Source organism: Mastigoproctus giganteus, chromosome 7 (genome assembly GCF_048544385.1).
Source record: "Mastigoproctus giganteus isolate SK-2022 chromosome 7, ASM4854438v1, whole genome shotgun sequence".
In the NCBI taxonomy this organism is placed as follows: domain Eukaryota; kingdom Metazoa; phylum Arthropoda; class Arachnida; order Uropygi; family Thelyphonidae; genus Mastigoproctus; species Mastigoproctus giganteus.
Window position 1 is genome coordinate 106,757,111 of NC_143581.1, and position 18,009 is coordinate 106,775,119.

Genomic DNA, 18,009 nt, shown 5'->3' on the forward strand with positions numbered 1-18,009 from the left:
ACTCTGACTTCTCCTCATGTTGAGTGGCATTTTAAGGATCCAGCTAAAGGGGAAGTTCAGTTGGGGATACATTTAGTTCAGGTTTAGTGAGATATATTTATGTGGTTTGCAGTCATTTCTGTGTATAGTTAAGTTATTGCTAGCCATCCCAGTGTGGGAATGGATTACAGGAATACTCCTGACACCCATGTGCCGATTCAACCAGCATTGTGATGGGCAGGGCCAGAGGTTGTATTGCGATATGAATGCATCCTACAGCACTTGGCATCAGAATTAATCAAAACAATGGGAAAACATACAGAAAATGAAGTGATAAATCAAAAAAATAAACTAGACACCAAATACTATCCTTTGTAGATTCTACACCAAATGTGAAAAACACTGATTACCTGCCATTAACACTGCATGTTCGTAGTGAGGAAAAAGGGCTTCAAGCACTCTTTAAAAACACTAATAATTATGCAGAATGTGTGGCGTGTGCAGGTCATTTCCTTCATCTTATTGGAGAAAAAGCTGCTGCCATCAGTACCCAAAGTTGTTGATCACTGGTATCTTGCAACAGTTATATGTTTTCTTTTTTTGGGTTCGTCTCGTAGATGGAGTATTTTAAACACACATGCCAACTTGGATTTTTCTTGAAAGGGTAAGTGTAACGAGATGGTCTGTCCATTATAAAGCTGTTCAAGTCTTGCAACTTGGGTACAATATTTTAAGGACTCTAAAATATATTTTTGAAGACTTGGAAGAGAAAACCTGAACACAAATGAGATCCAAAAGGTTTATTCAAAAGTTGATAAAGCTCAAATTTGCCACTTTAACTGCAATTTGGAAAGACGTTTTGGAATGTTTAAATAAAACAAGTGAGAAATTACAGACTCCTGATTTGGACATATATGAAGAGTACCATCTTTTTGTCATCTTTAAATTTATTTATTAAAGAACTGAGAGAAAATTCAGATGAAAAATTAATGGAATATGAAACAAAAACAATAAAGATGAGCGATGAAATCAATAGAAATTATTCTGACATCTAGAAGTGAATTGTAACAAAAAAATTTTCAGATCATACCAAAAGCAATTTGTTAAGAGGAAGAGATATAATGAATCGAACAGAAATAATGAATAGGCTCTTGGATTGTTTGATATACTAATGAAGAGGAGTGAATCAGATGGAACAAATTGGAAAAAGATTTAAATTTCCTGCTGATTTAACATGAAATAGATAATAACACTACAACAAGCACATTGATGACAAACTGATTAATGAGTGTTGCCAATTCAAAGAGTATTTAAAAATTAGTCACTGCACAAGAAAACTTGAAATTCACTGAAATCTTAGAGCTCATATATGGTATGGAAGAAACTTGATACAGGTTTCCCCAGAATTTGACAACGATCCTAAAAATTTACATAACATTACCAATAACAAGTTATGAAGGTGAAAGAAACTTTTCTGAACTAAATAATAAAAAATAAATTTTGATCACCCATTCTAGAGGAAAGACTGAGTTATCTTTCTGTTCTCTCTCTAGAAAATGATACATTCGTTGTCATATGAAGAAGCAGTTAATTAATAAAAATAGAGGTGTCAGGCAGTTAATTAATAAAAATATGTTATTTTTCTGAATTTAAAGAGGGCCCCTAAAATTGTATAAGCTTCAGGGCCCACAAAACTTGGATCTGCCGCCATTATCAACCCACTGCAGGATGGAAGCCTCCTGAACAATTCATGTTGAGGGAAATGGACCATAATCTGCCCTGGTGGTCCAGTGGGTTGGCAGATCGACTGTATTTAGCAGTCAGGGGCTTGAAACCTGGTCTACTCAAGGAGCATGTGCTACTCCTGACCACTCGGCTATGGAGGCCTCACGTGAAGGGGGCATAAATTCAAATTGAGGAAGGATGGTTGCAGAATAGATGTACGGAAGTTTGCCCTGAGCCAATGGGTGCTTGATTGCCAGAAGAAACTTCCATCTGATGTTGTGGAAGTGGATAAGCTGTTGTTGGGGATTGATTGGTGAAAAGGGAATTTTTTTTTTTTTTTTTTTTTGTTTTTTTTTTGGTGAATTCTGTATAAGCTTGCATTTGCTACTGCTATTACTATGACTCTCTCCTCTTGCTCCAGTTTATATAATATCCCTTCATGAGAGAAACTGTATAAAAAGCTTTACTGAAGTCAAGATAAATTAAGTTGTTTCATGACTTTTCATAACAATTAGTGCTGAGTTACAAGTCTGGGTTGATTAATCCCTAGGCAATTTTTCAGCAGTTGGTGCTTTTTGTCTACTCCATCCTAGCTGTTATAGAAAATGCTTTCTTTGATTTCTCCACTGAAAATTACAGCAATCTCTGTTAATTATAGCCCAGTTATTAAAAATTCATGAATTAATTTAAACTTAATTATATGCATGTTCATTGGCATTTTTCACTTACAATTATTGATATCAAGTTGGCTTTACCGCCCTATACTTTTCTCCAATTTGTAATGCTCTCTGGCTTTCTGACTTTGAAGCATTATCCGGAATTAGACTGTTGTGATGTTAGTGTTCTTGTTACTAACAGGCTGGTGGCCAGTTACAGGTATTCATTGAAGTGTGCAGGTTTTTAAGTTTGCATTTCACTCACCGACTAAATAGACTCACAGTCTAAATAGTCTTTATTTCAAATGTTAAAAATATATTGTATTTTTAACAGTTGTATTCAGAAAATATAGGTGAATTTAAAAAGTAAACAATTCCGAATTATTTTTTGCTGATTTTTCAAAAGTAGGCACACAGGGTTGAAGTGATCCCATGCACTTAGAGGAAGAATAATTCTTTGTACACCTGCCGATGAGTTAACTAGATTTGTCAGGTAAGAGAATGAAATCAGAGACTCTGTGATCTTACCTCCTTTGTGAAGGTGAGTAAGATCATACAGTCATAGATGTTAGTGCTTCTCCACTCCGGGGGGGGGGGGATCTCTCTAGAATTTAATGATGATCTCATTGATGATGAGATCATTATTAAATTCCAGATTCCTGATTCCTCCTTTATCTCATTGATCATTGTTACATCCAGGGATCTCCCTGGATTTAATGATGATCTCATGCTAAAGAAGGCTGCATGTGGACACATGCAGCCTTCTTTAGCATAATAGCATATACAGCAATACTCTGCATAGCACTGATAATTGGTACCAAAACTGTTCTGTGTTATGTGAAACTGTGCTGATATAATTATAATGGGTTTTAATTGAATGCATACCAGAGAAACAGTCTATAAAAAAAAATATATAATAAATCTATAAACAATTTGTGCTTGATAGCCAATTAAAAGGATTTGAAATAAAAAATATTGCAAAAATTTTATTAATGAAGAGGTAACATCATGAGATGAGAAAAAAGCTTTATTGTATTTCAATAATAAAGTCTGGTGAAGTTGTCTCTTCTTTTTCTCAGTATTCATGAGATTTGATGCTACAAGTCTTTGTAGCAATGAATCCCATCTAGTAAAATTTCCTGTATCTTGATGCTATGTTCAACATATGGATCTCCATTCATAATCTCCTCACAGGCCATGTCTAACGCCCCAAAAAACTTTCTCCGATTCTACTGTTGAAAATTTTTTTGGTGCCACTTCAGTGTTATCCACTTCAGAATTGTTTTCCTCTTCGTCATATGTATTTTACTTGTCAATTTCAAGGAGAGTTGCATCATCTAAGTCATTTGACACGTGAGTCAATGCAGTCACGTACATTGGCAGTGTCCAAAGTTTCGAATCCCAAGTCTTTTCCGATCTTCACAATGTCTTCGGCAATTCTCTGAATTTGTGATTCAAAACCAGTGAAATCATTTGCCAAATAGGGCAAAACATGCTGCTAAACACAACACATGTTGTTGGCAGTGATTTCTAGCCAACATGCAAATATATTTTCAATTGTATTTAAAATTTGAAAAAATGAAAAGTTTGAAAAGCTATAATGTCGTCTCGTCAGGATGGAATTAAGAATATGGAATACTGTTGCACGTTGCTGCTGACTGCCTGAAGTTCCCTTCACATATTGGCACATGTGCATGCAAGACAATAGAGTTGGCACCACAGCATATATGTATGCATACCTAGGCTACAACAACGCAGCATATATCTAGCGTACGAATCTAAATATGTACAGTAAATTTTCGACTTAAACTTAATTGAAAACAGTGTTGTAGTGAAACTCATGCTAAGTGAGGTATTGCTGTATATTATCCACTCCTGGAGCTGTACCTATGCTTACCTTCTGTAGTTTTTGATATGAATCTTTGGCGGTGCCTACTAAATTTCGGACTGAAGTAAAACCAATTTGTCACAATTTTGCAACACGGAAATGGCTTAATTTGACGTCATTCTGGCTTTTGGATTTGTCTGACAAACCGGAATTGACGATTTTGCAACAAGAAAATTATGTGTTGCAAAATCGTAACAGAATAGTGAATTCCAAGGGGACGAAAGAGGTGTCAATGACATCATATCCAGTTTGGTAATTTGATCGACACCGAAAATCATGATTTTTAGGTGATTTTGCATGGAACTGACAATTTTGTCAATTTGAAGCACCATTCATGTGACAAGGTATGAATGGCGCTTCAAATCGACATGTCTGTTGCTTAACCACCATTATTTTCTTGTAACGTAAATGTAGAATGTACGTTTATGAGTTTGAAGCCTCGCTAGCGAAGACAGACACTTAACGTCGGTCACTGTGATGCTGTCTTCTTTGTTCTCGCCCAAAGGATCTTTGGGTGCATTATTTAGCCACAGCAAAATATGCATGTGTGCACTACCACGATGTTCAAATTCTATGCGCTTGAAAAAGTTGACCACGTAAAATTGACCAAAAGGGCTATAATATTTTGATTGCAATATGTTCATAATTACATCTACAATCTTCCTGAAGTGTATTGCACAAGTCACAGCATCTTCATTCACTAGCGTCACCTTCTGCATGAAGTCAGTGTCGCTCGCATGCATCGTCCTCACTAATATCACAACCCTTATTTTGTAGCTTGTACAATAGCTAAAGCAAGCACACCCAACGGATTTCGTTGGCACTCAGAGTTGAGAACATTGTAAATTTACCGAGCTGTCTAATCATGGCGAATAGATCACTCTTATGTTCCGTGACAAGTTCCAGTCAATATCTGGAATATTAAAATTCCCCATTATAAGATATTCTGATTTACTGGCCCATTCTATTTTACCGTACAGCAGTTCGCTGTACTCATCAGAGTGATTAGGCCTATAACACACTCCTACTCTTAATATTTTTGCATTCCTAGTGCTTATGTCACACCAAACTGACTCAACATTGCACTGGCCACCCATGTCAACTGGATGCACTGCTTTAGATTGTATGTGTTTCCTAACTAATAGCATAACCCCTAATTCTTTCTGTATGCACTGTACTCCGCAAATTCTGCATTCCTTATATCTGTGGGACACCATGTCTCTCATATTCCAACAATATCCACCTTTGATTGTCTGCCTCCATAGCCAGGTGAGCAGGAGCTGCAGTGCATAGCACGCGCTTCTTGATTAGACCGGGGTTCGAGCCCGTGACCACCAAATACGGATGCCGAAAGGTCAGGGAATGACCACCGCATATCCCCGGAGCAGTATGGCCTTAGTTGCTAATGCTTCTAAAAACCAAATAACAACAACAACTTTTATGTCTTGACCAGCACTTCAAATTCATCGAATTTAATTACTATACACCTAGCTTTAGAATACATGCACCTGTTATTACTCTTAGTTACCCGAACACATCTCATATATTTACTTGTTCCACGATGACTCCTAGCAGTTCTTGAAATCCCCTATACCTTGATTTCCAGGCTACTGCTCATTCCAATAGAAGCAGTGCAAGAATTACTTTCACCTCTGCCTGTGGTTACTGTTAATCTATTAGTTTGTGTATCCTTCCCCCTAGCTAGCAGTTTTTCTGACCCGCCTAACACTGCCCCAACAGCATCAGCAAATATTCTTGTCCTCTTTCTATTTAAGTGTATCCCATCCCTGCAGAAGTAGTCTCTCCTGTAACAAGAGAAAAATTCTATACCATGAGCCTTGCACAATCTCCCCAGGGCCAAACTGATTGACAAGGCTCTTATCATATACTTCCTCCTATTGTCTGGGCAGAATGGCAGACACTTTCAAATTTTCATTAGTCCCAATGTGTGCAACAACATTTTGTGCCCTTAAAAGATGATATCTGTTCTACAATGTCATTAACTGTTGCCCATGGCAGACATACCCTGGTCCTTTTCCACCTATCCTTTCTGCACAATATATTTCTCATTTTCCTGATAATAGAGTCACCGACAACAACTAGCTCCTTGGGACTAGTGCATTCTGCCTTGGGATTGCCGCTGTGTTGCCTGATGATTAAGTGCAATCTGTGGCATTGATGTGGGCAACTGAGAGCTTTATGTGGCCCCCAATTTAAATCCTTTGAGAGCATCCACCCCACCCTGTTCTTAAAGGGCTGGCTGTAGTTATCAGAGGGAGTAAGGTTTACTCCAAAAATTATTCATAGCTTTTTTTCAGCCTGTGAATGCACTGCACAGTATGGCCCAAGTGCTTGATGTATCTGTGAAAACAACCAACAAACTTTCATCCAGAACATTACATTTCAATCCATATATTTTGTCTTCTAATGATTTTAGTAATAACACTTATCCCCAGACTACATTTGAAATGTTTCCATCTGTCTTATTTGTTCTTTACCCAGAGTCCAAAGTGATAAAAGTTTTTTTCTTGGTCAAAAATCAATCAAATTATTTTGGTTGTCTCACTCTACATCTATAGTTTCTCTCTAGTAAATGTAATCATACATCTTCCTCACAGTTGTTGTTGTTTGTTATTTGTTGTTGCACTCTTTATGGAACGTTTGATGTATGGAGAGAGATAATGCTGATTTTTTTTTTTTTTTGAATTCCATGAAACCTTCACCAGTGGGGTGTATCAATATTGTGAAGTTATTTGGCCACAGCTGGAAGCTCTTCCTATATGAAGCAAACTTATTATTTTAAATTAAGAAATGGGAAAAGGTTACAGCACAAAAATACACACTCTTAAATTGAAGAAGAGTTAATTTCTTGATGTTTATTAGAATATATTTTAATGGCTATATATATTGCAGCTAAACATGCAAATTTAATGAGAATTGTATTCAGTTTTACAATCACTGCTGTTATTCAAAATACTACTTAGTGACAGAATTGTTACTAATTGTTACAGAATTGACAGAATTGTGACAAAATGTCATTCTACCTATGGAATTAGTCATTTTAGACAAAAGGTTAAATTTCAGCTATATAAAAACTATACTACTAAAAGGTTAAATTAAAGCCAAATCTAGTCCAAATATTTTCTCTAAAATAGACTTGAAGGAAGGGGGAAAAATTGCCAATTAGTAGCAAGTTTGGAAAAGTCAGCCTTAAAATTGTTAAGCTGCAATGTCATTTAGCAATGTAGATTTGCAATTCATAAATCACATGGTTTAGTAGTAACTAATGATACATCGAATTAAAAATCAGGCCTAGACAACAGTTGGTCTCTTTAAATAAGTTTAGAGTATTCTTTCCTCTTGGGATTCATACTATCCTGCTTGACCAATTTTTGATATTGTAGCATAGGATTATTTATTCAGTATCGTTACCACCTTATATTTTTTCATATTTGAATTTTAACTTCAGATTTATCAAGTAATTAAACTCCCCAACTGTGGAGGGGAGGAATACAGTCTCTATAACAGCTTAAAATGTACAAACAACAAAATTTTTAATATTGACAGAAAGTGATTCATTACAACATGCATTTTTCATAATTTTAAGCTTATTGTTTCTGAGAACTTCATTTGACATTAACATATATTGCTGACTGATACACAATCTATACTGTAAAATTTTTTACTACAGTCGAAGCTCTTTATAGCGGCCGTCTTTTTAACTTCCTATGTGGTTGTCCTGGCCAATTTCTTATTAACCTAATGCTATTTTACATTCATTGAAAACAAAAGGATTTCCTTATAACAGCCATAAATTTCTACCTCTTATTCTGAATTTTTACTTTTTTATTACAATATTTGTGTTTAAAAATGACAGAAAGCTTCATATATATTGGGACGAGAGTAACTCGTCCCAATTGAAGTAACTGACGAGCTTGCAGCCTTACTGCGAGAAATCATTTGTTAAGATTTCCCATGCTCATTTCTTGCAGTGTGGCAATGAAATAAACTTCAGCTAGAAATTTATTTTGTTAGTTAAGAGTGTATGTTTATTGGTTATTTGCTCCAAGGAAGCGGATAGCTTTGCCAATCACACATACACTGGTGTTCAAAGAAAGTGCATCACTCCCTTAAAATTGTAATTGTTGTCTGAATAACATAAGTATATGGCAATATTTCTTACAGATTGCATCAGATAAGATTGACATGCATAGGTAATGAAGTAATATTGCATCAGCTGTTACCTTCAGCCATATAAGCATGCTCTGCAAGAGTTGCAGTCATTCCTTACTTGTGTCAGGATGGCAAGTTACGTGCAGCTGATGCCACGAAAAATGAGTGCTATTGTTGCTTTATGTGAGGAAGGATGTTCTTCCCATCATATTGCTTATAGAGTGTCTTGTAATCAGTCGACAGTGAGTAGATTTCTTTCCAAACTCAAGAATACTGGTTCTGCCTCATAGGAAAAAAGAAACTGGATGCAAACAAGTCTCTATGCCAAAACAGGGCTGCATTTTGAAGTACTTATGCCCCTAAAAACTGTAAAGCTTCTTCGTCGGAGCTGAAAAGAGAATGGGAAGAACATACAGGAGTGGTAGCAAGTGCAGTAACAGTCAGAAGACACCTCTTCAAAAATGGACTTGTAGCCTGTTGTCCTAAGAAGAAGCCCCTCCTCACACAAAAAATGAAAAAGACCTGATTAATTTGGCGTAAGGAGCATGTCGAATTGACCCTCCAGCAGTGGAAGTCTTATTTTCTCAGAGGATAAGAAATTCGACCTGTATGGCTCTGATGGGAGATAAACGATTCACCATACATGTGGTGAAGAATGCCATCCAGACTGTATGGTGTCTATAGTGAAATTCCCTACCAGCCAAAAGATATCGGGGTGCATTTCGTATCGCAGAGTAAGTCACCTGTAGTTTATAAAGGTTTCTGTAAATGCCAGTGGATACCTGGCTATATTGGAAGGCAAACTGCTGCCAACCATTAGAGATCATTTCAACCTGCCAAGTAACCATCTTTCAGGACGACTCTGCTCTTTGTCATCAGGCGGAAAGTGTAAGTAGGCACTTCTGTAGTTACTTTAGCTTCATTTCTGCTTTAGAGGTTCAACAGTAATGTGTTTACATTTGTTACAGGTGAAAAAATGGTACATTACAATTGTTAGCTGGCCAGGAAACAGCCTGGACTTGAATCCTATAGAGAACTGTTGGCATCGTGTGGAATCAGCAGTTGCCAGAAAGAAACCAAAGACCTTTTGTGAACTTGAGGAAGCCATAATTCATGTTTGGAACCACGAACTATCAATTGATTATCTTCAGAATTTGATCTTGTCTATACCTCGACGGTGTCATCAGGGCCAGAGGCAGTTCAACTAAATATTAGTTTGACCTGGCGAACTTTTCATTTTGTTTTCCATTTAAAATGATAAACTGAAGCAAATTGAGGTGCTTCCGATAACATTTCAGCCATAATTGTCGTGTTCATCAAAACTGTTGTATATAGGTTGCAGATTCTCATTTTAGAATATTTTGAGAGCACCTGTCAAATATTACTTAGCTTTGCCTTAACTATTAATAAATATCTTTTGTTTATGTTTCTATTTGTGTTGCTAGTCATTAATGTAACATATCATCGCGAAAAAGGGTTAGAAATGTGAAATTCCTAGGTGATGCACTTTCTTTGAACACCAGTGTAAAATTAGGATTTTGCAAGCTATAGATAATGGTGTGCATTCTAAGACTGATGTTACCAAACAGTTCAGCATTCCTAAGAGTACTCTGTTCACTATTCTGAAAGATCAGAAAAAGATTGAAAGTTAGAGAAATCTGTTAGGACTAGCAGAAATCAGTATCCGGATCTTGAAAAAGGTACTTTTGGAATGGCTAATGATGATGATGATGCGTCCAAAAAGGTTCCCGTAGATGGTAATCTTTTAAAAGCAAAGGCTGAATCGTTTGTGCATCGAATTCGAATGGATATTGAAGAATTTAAAAGTTCAGATGGATGGTTCCAGAAATTTAAGACTCGTCATGGACTGTCTTTCAACAAAGCGTGTGGCCAAAGTGCAGCTGTGGACATTGACACTACAAACGAATAGAAGGAACATCATTTAAGAAATGTTTTGCTGACATATGACTGCAATGATATCTTCAGTGCTGATGCAACTGGACTCTTTTTTAAATTGCTATTGGATAAAACACATTTAAATGCAAGAAATGTAGTGGCGGGGAAAAAAAAAGCCAAACAACAGAGCCTGTCCATGCTAGACATGTTCTCCATGTCTAGCATGGACAGGCTCCCTCTTTTTTTATTATCATTGGGAATGATAATAAAACTAACCTCCTACATACTAACTGGGCATGGTTCGCTTAACACAAAACTCTACCAATTCAGACTTTCCAATACAGTCTCCTGTCGATGTGGGCTACCGGAAGACTCTCCTCACGTACTTTTTGAATGCTCCATTTACGAGGATCTAAGATCGGCTCTTAAGGCAACAGTACCAAACTTGTGTCCCGGAGGTGAGAAGATACTCATTTCTGTCAACAATTTCCAGGCCCTTCAAACCTTCTGCAATGCTGCTTTTAATCGCAGGAAGTCTCTCAACCTCAATGTTAATTCAAGAAATGAAACTGAAAATGCATCATAAATCATAATACAACTGTGCGCTGCCTTGTCGTCCTGATGACGTCATATACAAAATTGTTGTGGCTTTCAAGACCACGCAAAGATTTTAACAGATGCTGCACTTCTCTGACTGATCCTTTATCAAACCTCTGCTCAGTGATACCGTCATCTACCAGAGACTTCTGACACCACTCCAGATTAACAGAATTCAGAATTATATCTAGAATTTGTTCCTGCTGATCGTGATTGAATGACATTACTACTTCTGTTTGACAATACACCTTTTCTCTTTGTGGACCACTTTGGGCAGCACTGCATAAAGATGTGGGCAAGAAATGGATAAAGATTTTATTTTACTTTTTTTAAAATTTTTTTTTTAATACATATATTTTCTATATATATATATATATATATATATATTCTTCTTATATATATATATATATTTTTTTTTTTTTTTTTTTTTATTATTATTATTATTTATTTTTATTTTATTTTATTTTTTACTTTATGCTATTCTCATCCTTATTTCTTCGTCTTCTGCTGTCCTGTCTCCTGGGAATGTGTGTGTGTGTGTGTGTGTGCGCTGTTGCCGGCTTGCTGGCACGGAGTTCTTTTGAATGGCTCCAAACCCTCTTTGGACATTCAGTACATGACTGTTGAGGTTGGCCATGGTTCCTGCGCAGTTGTGGCCTACCTCCCCATGGTGTAGACGAACACTGGGCAGGCTTTCCAGGTGATCGCCTGCCTGGTGACAAAACGGCCAGAAACAACACAACAACACACATTTCTGGCCTGTTACAGTGCTCTGTAACCATCACAGTGTACAAAGACGGAGTTGAACTTTCGTTCAGGTGCCGTCCTACATAAGATACTATACATGTCTACATTATCATTGGGAAATCCCAGAAGCCTCGATGCTTTTAAGGTTTGAAGACATTACCAAAAATGTATCAAGCAAACTAAAAGGCATGGATGACATCACAAATCTATGAAGAATAGATCGGAGACTTAGATCATACGATGAGCGAGAAGAATAGAAAAATTTTGCTGTTTGTGGATAGCTGCACCCTCCAGTGTCAAGTAAATGACCTACGTACAATCACTGTCGATTACCTACCACCAAATGTGACATCAATTCTTCAGCCACTTAATCAACGTGTAATCTGGTGTTTAAAGAAAAACTACCCAAGAATGCTCTTAAACAAAATTGTGCTGTCTCAAAAGCAAAATTCAATGCGAAATCGACATCTACACAGGATGAAGTTGATGAAAAAGGGGTCGCAAACTGCTTCAAACATGCTGGATTTACTGGCTTTAATAATACAAGGTGTGAAGTTTTGCATGCTGCTTCTTCTATTAATTGCAAAGAACAGTTTGATAATAGGGAAGAAATATTTCAGCATGTGCATCATCAGGAAAACTTAAGCTTCAAAAATTACACAGAAGTGGATGTGGACATTTATTGATTTCAAGCCCTTGACTGCCAACTGCACTGGACCAGTGTGGCAGATTATGATCCATTTCCCTCAACATGAATCGTTGAGGGGGCTTCCATCCTGCAGTGGATTGATAATGGCTTTTTTTGCTGTAGTACGTATTATAAATAAGTTATAATATATTGTATTAGTAGAATTATGTTAAACGTTCAAGCTTTTACTTGATTTGTTGCTGATTTTAGGAACAATTGATATAACTGTTTATCTCATTCCCCTACAGGGTTGTTATACAGAGCTTTGACTGTATATATAAAATAAATCTGCAGCCATTGTCAATCCACTGTAGGATGTAGGCCTCAACAAGTCACGTTGAGGGAATGGGCCAAATTCTTCCACACTGGTCCAGTATTTAGCACTTAAGGGCTTGAACCCTGGTTTACTCAAAGAGCATGTGCTATTGCACTCCTGCTATAATACCTCTTTATACTATAAATATAGTGTGATTATACCATGTGAAAAATTCTTAACAAATAGGTTTTATTAAACTCATATATAATGCAAGCTCAATACTACACTAATTTGTTAGCAGAGAATGTCTCAGGATTCTTGCTGAATCCAATCTTCAGACCATAAATGCTACTCACGAACACAAAACCCATCTGGGCAGCAGAGTACTGGCTCCTCAACTGGGTAACCTACAAACACAGGATACCACCCCAAGCCCATACAACTGAAATGACCCTGACCCTGGGAATGCCCAGGCTGCCCTCTCTCTCATTGAACAAAGGAGACTGGTAATCACAATAAAGATGCCGACCGGTCTCATCACATCTCCTTCATTCTGGGATCTCTGTGGCTGGAGGATCCCAGCTCCGAGCCACCCCAACAATTTGTCCTCTTCACTCACGCCTTCACTTATCAGATCACTTTCTACCCTACCAGATGATTGGAAGAATCCAGGGCATTGATGCTGATTTAGAGAAATTTGCGGTTAACTGACACTATAGGAAGAGGATTCTGGATCCCACACATCCCATGCCCTCCAATCACTCAGCATAGACAGAGGGCATCCTCGAAGCAATCTAGTGACATGCAAATTCACCCCAGGTTTCCCCCAGTAAGGAATAGTCAATGACTGTCCGGACAGTCTGCAAAATGAAAAGCCTTCTCTTCATCACATCCAAGCCAACATGCCCTGCACTCGCTACTTTAATGCTCCGATTAATTACTGAACATACCGGGAAAGGAGCCAGCGGTGTGTGCATCAACTGCCTCTGTTCATGCTGTTCTCTCCTACAAGCTGCAAAGACGAAAATTGGGACTTTAATGTGTCTTTTTGTTAATTTAATCTAAGTGTTACGTTACACCAGTATTTATTTAATGTAATTTTTATGTCATCTTTATTAATGTCTTATATCACTTGATGTTATTTCATTTAATTTGTTTTATGTCCTATATCACTTAATGGCAATTTATTTCTGTAATATATCTGCTTGTTATCATCTCTATAAGTGTTAACCCCCTGGCTTTTTGGCCATGAAGGGACATTGCAACACAATCCAATCATGTAACTGTCACAACCAGAGGTGGTGCAAAAAAAGATTCTCTCTCTCTCTCTCTATGGGGAGATATAAGAACTCTTCAAAACATGAAAATTACAACTAATGTTAAGTTAAGGAATGTAAACATTTGCAATAATATAATGTTGAGAATATAGAAGATTTAGAATTCAGTAGTTAGGTTAATTTAAATATATTAAATAGAAACATGACAATCATACTTACATACACTTTGGAAGAACTGGACTTCCTGCACTGTAATACAAACTTGCCTCATGCATGCAGGACTATATAAAGAGAACCAGGTAAGATGGTTTGAGACTAAAAACTTGAGCTGGGGAGGGATATTGTTGGAGTTCTGGATTCTGGGTGGCATACCATCTCAAAAGGACTAATGCTGTTCAACAGGTAATATTATATGTTATGGGGAGAGGGGGGGATGGAACGTAACTGTTTCTTTGTTTCCTTTTCTAATGTTGTTTTGAAAAGGTTGAAATATAGGCAGTCAAAATTTGATCCATGTTTTTTTTTTCTTAATGGAAGGTCACTGAACAGCTAATAAAAAAGGCTTCCTTAAAAGGTTCTTTGGTTAAGGTAAAGAAAGCCAACACGAGAACCACAGCAAACTTACCGGGCAAATTCGTTTCCCACTACTGTATTCTCGGTAAACAGATGGTGCATGTTATCAGTAGTGGCAGTAGAAGTTGATAAAGATGTATTGATTAGTGTTTTCTCATTATTAAAAGCAAATTATTGGAGTTCATGAGTGGGCTGACATTTACTTATGGGTACACCCTCCAGACTGCCTCAGTCTTAGGGTATCCCCCCCCCGCTGTTTTAAAATAGGATAACGATCTCTGCTGCCTCTACTGATAACAAGCACCACCTGTAGAAGTTGTTTTCCTATTTTAAAACAGCAGGAAAGGGGGAAAAAACATTCTAAGACTGAGGCAGTCTGTACCTGTAAGTAAATTTCAGCTGCGAAGGCATTACACTCATGTACTCCAATAATCTGCTTTTAATAATGAGAAAAAACTAATCAATACATCGTTATTGACTTCTGCTGCCAGTACCGATAACACACACACACACACACACACACACACACACACACACACACACACACACCATCTGTTTACCTAGAATGCAGGGAGAAACTGTAGTAGCGAGAAACAAGTTTGTCCAGTAAGTTTCCCGAAGTTTGCTGTGGTTCTCATGTTGGCCTTCTTTACCTTCGCTGGTTCTTCTTTTGTAGTTTTGTGACCTGTGGAGAGTACAGATGTGTCCTCGAATTACCAGATTTGCCACAATGGAAGGCTGGTAGGCTGTACTGCACATCCTGATAGGTCTGACGAATCGGATGCAGTCTATCATGCCTTCCAATATGGCGATCTCTGGGAATACAAGGACACATCTGTATTCTCCACAGAACAACACTATAAAAGAAACTTTAAGGAAGCCTTTTTTATTAAGCTCTTCAGTGACCTTTCCATTAACAAAAAACAGGGATCAAATTTTGACAGCATATATTTCAACATTTTCAAAACAACAATAGAAGAAATGGTTACATTCCATATTCCCCCATAACATGCAATACTACCTGGTGAACAGCATCGGGCCTTTTGAGATGATATGCCATTCAGATATCTGGAACTCCAGTAGAATCACTGGCTCAAGTCTTTAACCTGGAACCAGCTCACTGTATTCGATATTCATCCATCCTGCCTTGATAACCTCGAACGATATGTTACCTGGTTCTCTTTATATCCCCTCATGAGGCAAGTTTTTGTTGTTTGTATTACAGTGCAGGAAGTAAAAGCCTAGTTCCTCCAAAGTGTATGTAGGTATAATTATCATGTTTCTATTTAATATTAACTTAACTATAGAGTTATAAATATTCTATTTCCCTGTAGCAATTATGGGCTGAAGATGGGGTTTGGCAAGAATACTGAAACGTCATTTGTTAACAAATTAGTGTAGTTATTGAACTTGTATTATATATGAGTTTAATAAAACTCATTTGTTAAGAATTTTCATGAGGTGTAATAATGTTATTTTCTATATATATATTAGCATATACAGTATAAATTTTCCCCGTATGGATAGAAACCACATAACGCCTCTTCCAATTAGATACACAATGTATGAAACTGTCAGATTCTTGTACAATGATATGGTTCCAGAAGTGTTCTTGTTTCTCTTCATTGTTTGTGTTCAAACTGATATGAAAGTTGTATGCATTATGTGAACTTGACACATTACTTTGCTGGGGCCATTTCTTAAGTGCTATCTGTTTGTGGGTTGTTTGGAAAGTTTCTGTATTTTGATTATATACAGGTAAGCTCCCCCCTCTTATGTTGACCTTAATGACAAAGCTCTCTCAGTGTGAAAAGTTACTTGATCAATCTGTGCCAATCTGACACTAATGGCCTATTTGTAAAGTAATGCATTATTTAGTTACATTAAGGTAAATATAGGAAAATGTAGCCTTAAATAACATATACATTAATATGTCAAGTTTAGACCTTGTTTGTGGAATTCTGTTTGGTTAACCAAAAAAAAAAAAAAAACCTTTAATTAATTCATACTATTAATATAGTATTAACAATTACAGTAAACCCCCGCTATTCGCGGTCGCTGATTTAATATAAAATGAAACCTAAAAAAAAAATGTGAATTTTAAATCGCTGTGAACATTATCCGCCATAAAAAAACATGGGCGTGGCTAAAATCATCTTTCCCGGTCAAAAGAGCGCTCGGTGGGTGGGTGGGGGGGGGGGTGACAAAATAACAAGCGTGGATGTTTCTCTCTAATCCTTGTTCAGTATGTGTTATGCGCTTGTCATGGAATGTTTCGTCATTTGCTTTTAATTTTATAAATTGATATGCTTACAAAAGTGAAAAATCTACCGTTTTGCAGTGTGTTAGTGTAAACAGACTTTTTCGAGTGTGTTAACGGAAAAAAAGTGACTTTATTGTAGACAAGTTCTTTTCTAACCCCTACAAAAATATGCCTACGAATAACAAGGGAATTGTGAAAAAATCAAAGAAGGTGATGACATCAGCGAGTAAAATTCAGTTATTAGACAAAATTTTTAATGGTGAAAGTGTCTCGTCAGTGGCAAAACATTATAAAATCAATTAGTCAACTGTACGATCAATCAAGAAATCGGAAGAAAATATCTGCCGTAGTGTCCATGAAAATGTGCTAATTGCTTCAAAAATTTGCTCCGTAACTCGTGATGTTAAATTAGAAAAAATGGAAAAGGCTTTAAATCTGTGGATAGAAGACTGAACTCAAAATAAAATTCCGTTAAGTTCACTCATCATTCGTGAAAAGGCAAAACTCCTTTATCAACACTTTAGCGAAACTGGTGATAGCACTGGCGGGATAAGTTTTTAGCTATAGCAAAGGCGCTGGATTGAAAGATTTGTTTGAAATTTCTAATAAATATTACATTTAATTATTAAATTGTTTCTTATTTCCATTTTGATTCCTTATGCTTGCATTTCACTATGTACTGTCTATGTACATAGTCATATTATGAAGGTACATATAATACATACATAGACAAAATTTTAGACTAGTTTTTCTTATATATTTCATACTTTGGAACGGAACCCCTTTATTACTATGGGAGCCATAACTCGGTATTCGCAGCATTTCTCAGGAACGTGACCCCCGCGAATAGCGGGGGTTTACTGTAAGTAGTACTATTAATATAGCAAATTTCTCTTTGCAGGTGGTTCCCCTTATCTAGCAGCAAAGATCAATGAGGCTAAGGATTTCTTAGAGGGAAGCAGAAGTGGATCATAAATTATACGCTATTTAAGGCGCTTTTTAGTAAGTCTTGCCATTCACAGCTGGTTAATTTTGTATATTACCCCCCCCCCCCCCCAGCATACAAAAAAATTAATGCATAATTTAAGTTCTGATACTAATATGATACCATATTTGTACATATATAAAATAAAGTCTACAAGTTTAATTTGTTCAGTGATGCAGGGTATATATGTTTTTTTTCTTTAAGGAATGTCATGCCACAGCTTTCTCAGGATTTGGATATCCCTTCTGGCAGACAGAGGCACCTCTGTAGCCAGGTGGGAAGGAGCAGCAGTGCGTAGCACACGCT

At 36.9% G+C, this 18,009-nt stretch overlaps 1 protein-coding gene across 1 annotated transcript in view; it reads left to right on the forward strand.

Moving 5' to 3' along the window:
- The window catches only part of LOC150083132 (mitochondrial import inner membrane translocase subunit TIM14), a 121,855-nt gene extending 104,089 nt beyond the window's left edge, over positions 1–17,766 (forward strand). The window contains exon 7 of the mRNA XM_090377066.1: positions 17,620–17,766. Coding sequence (XP_090233192.1) covers positions 17,620–17,693 — 74 coding nt within the window. The 3' untranslated portion in view covers positions 17,694–17,766. The remainder of the gene's footprint in view (positions 1–17,619) is intronic.
- The last annotated feature ends 243 nt before the right edge of the window (positions 17,767–18,009 follow it).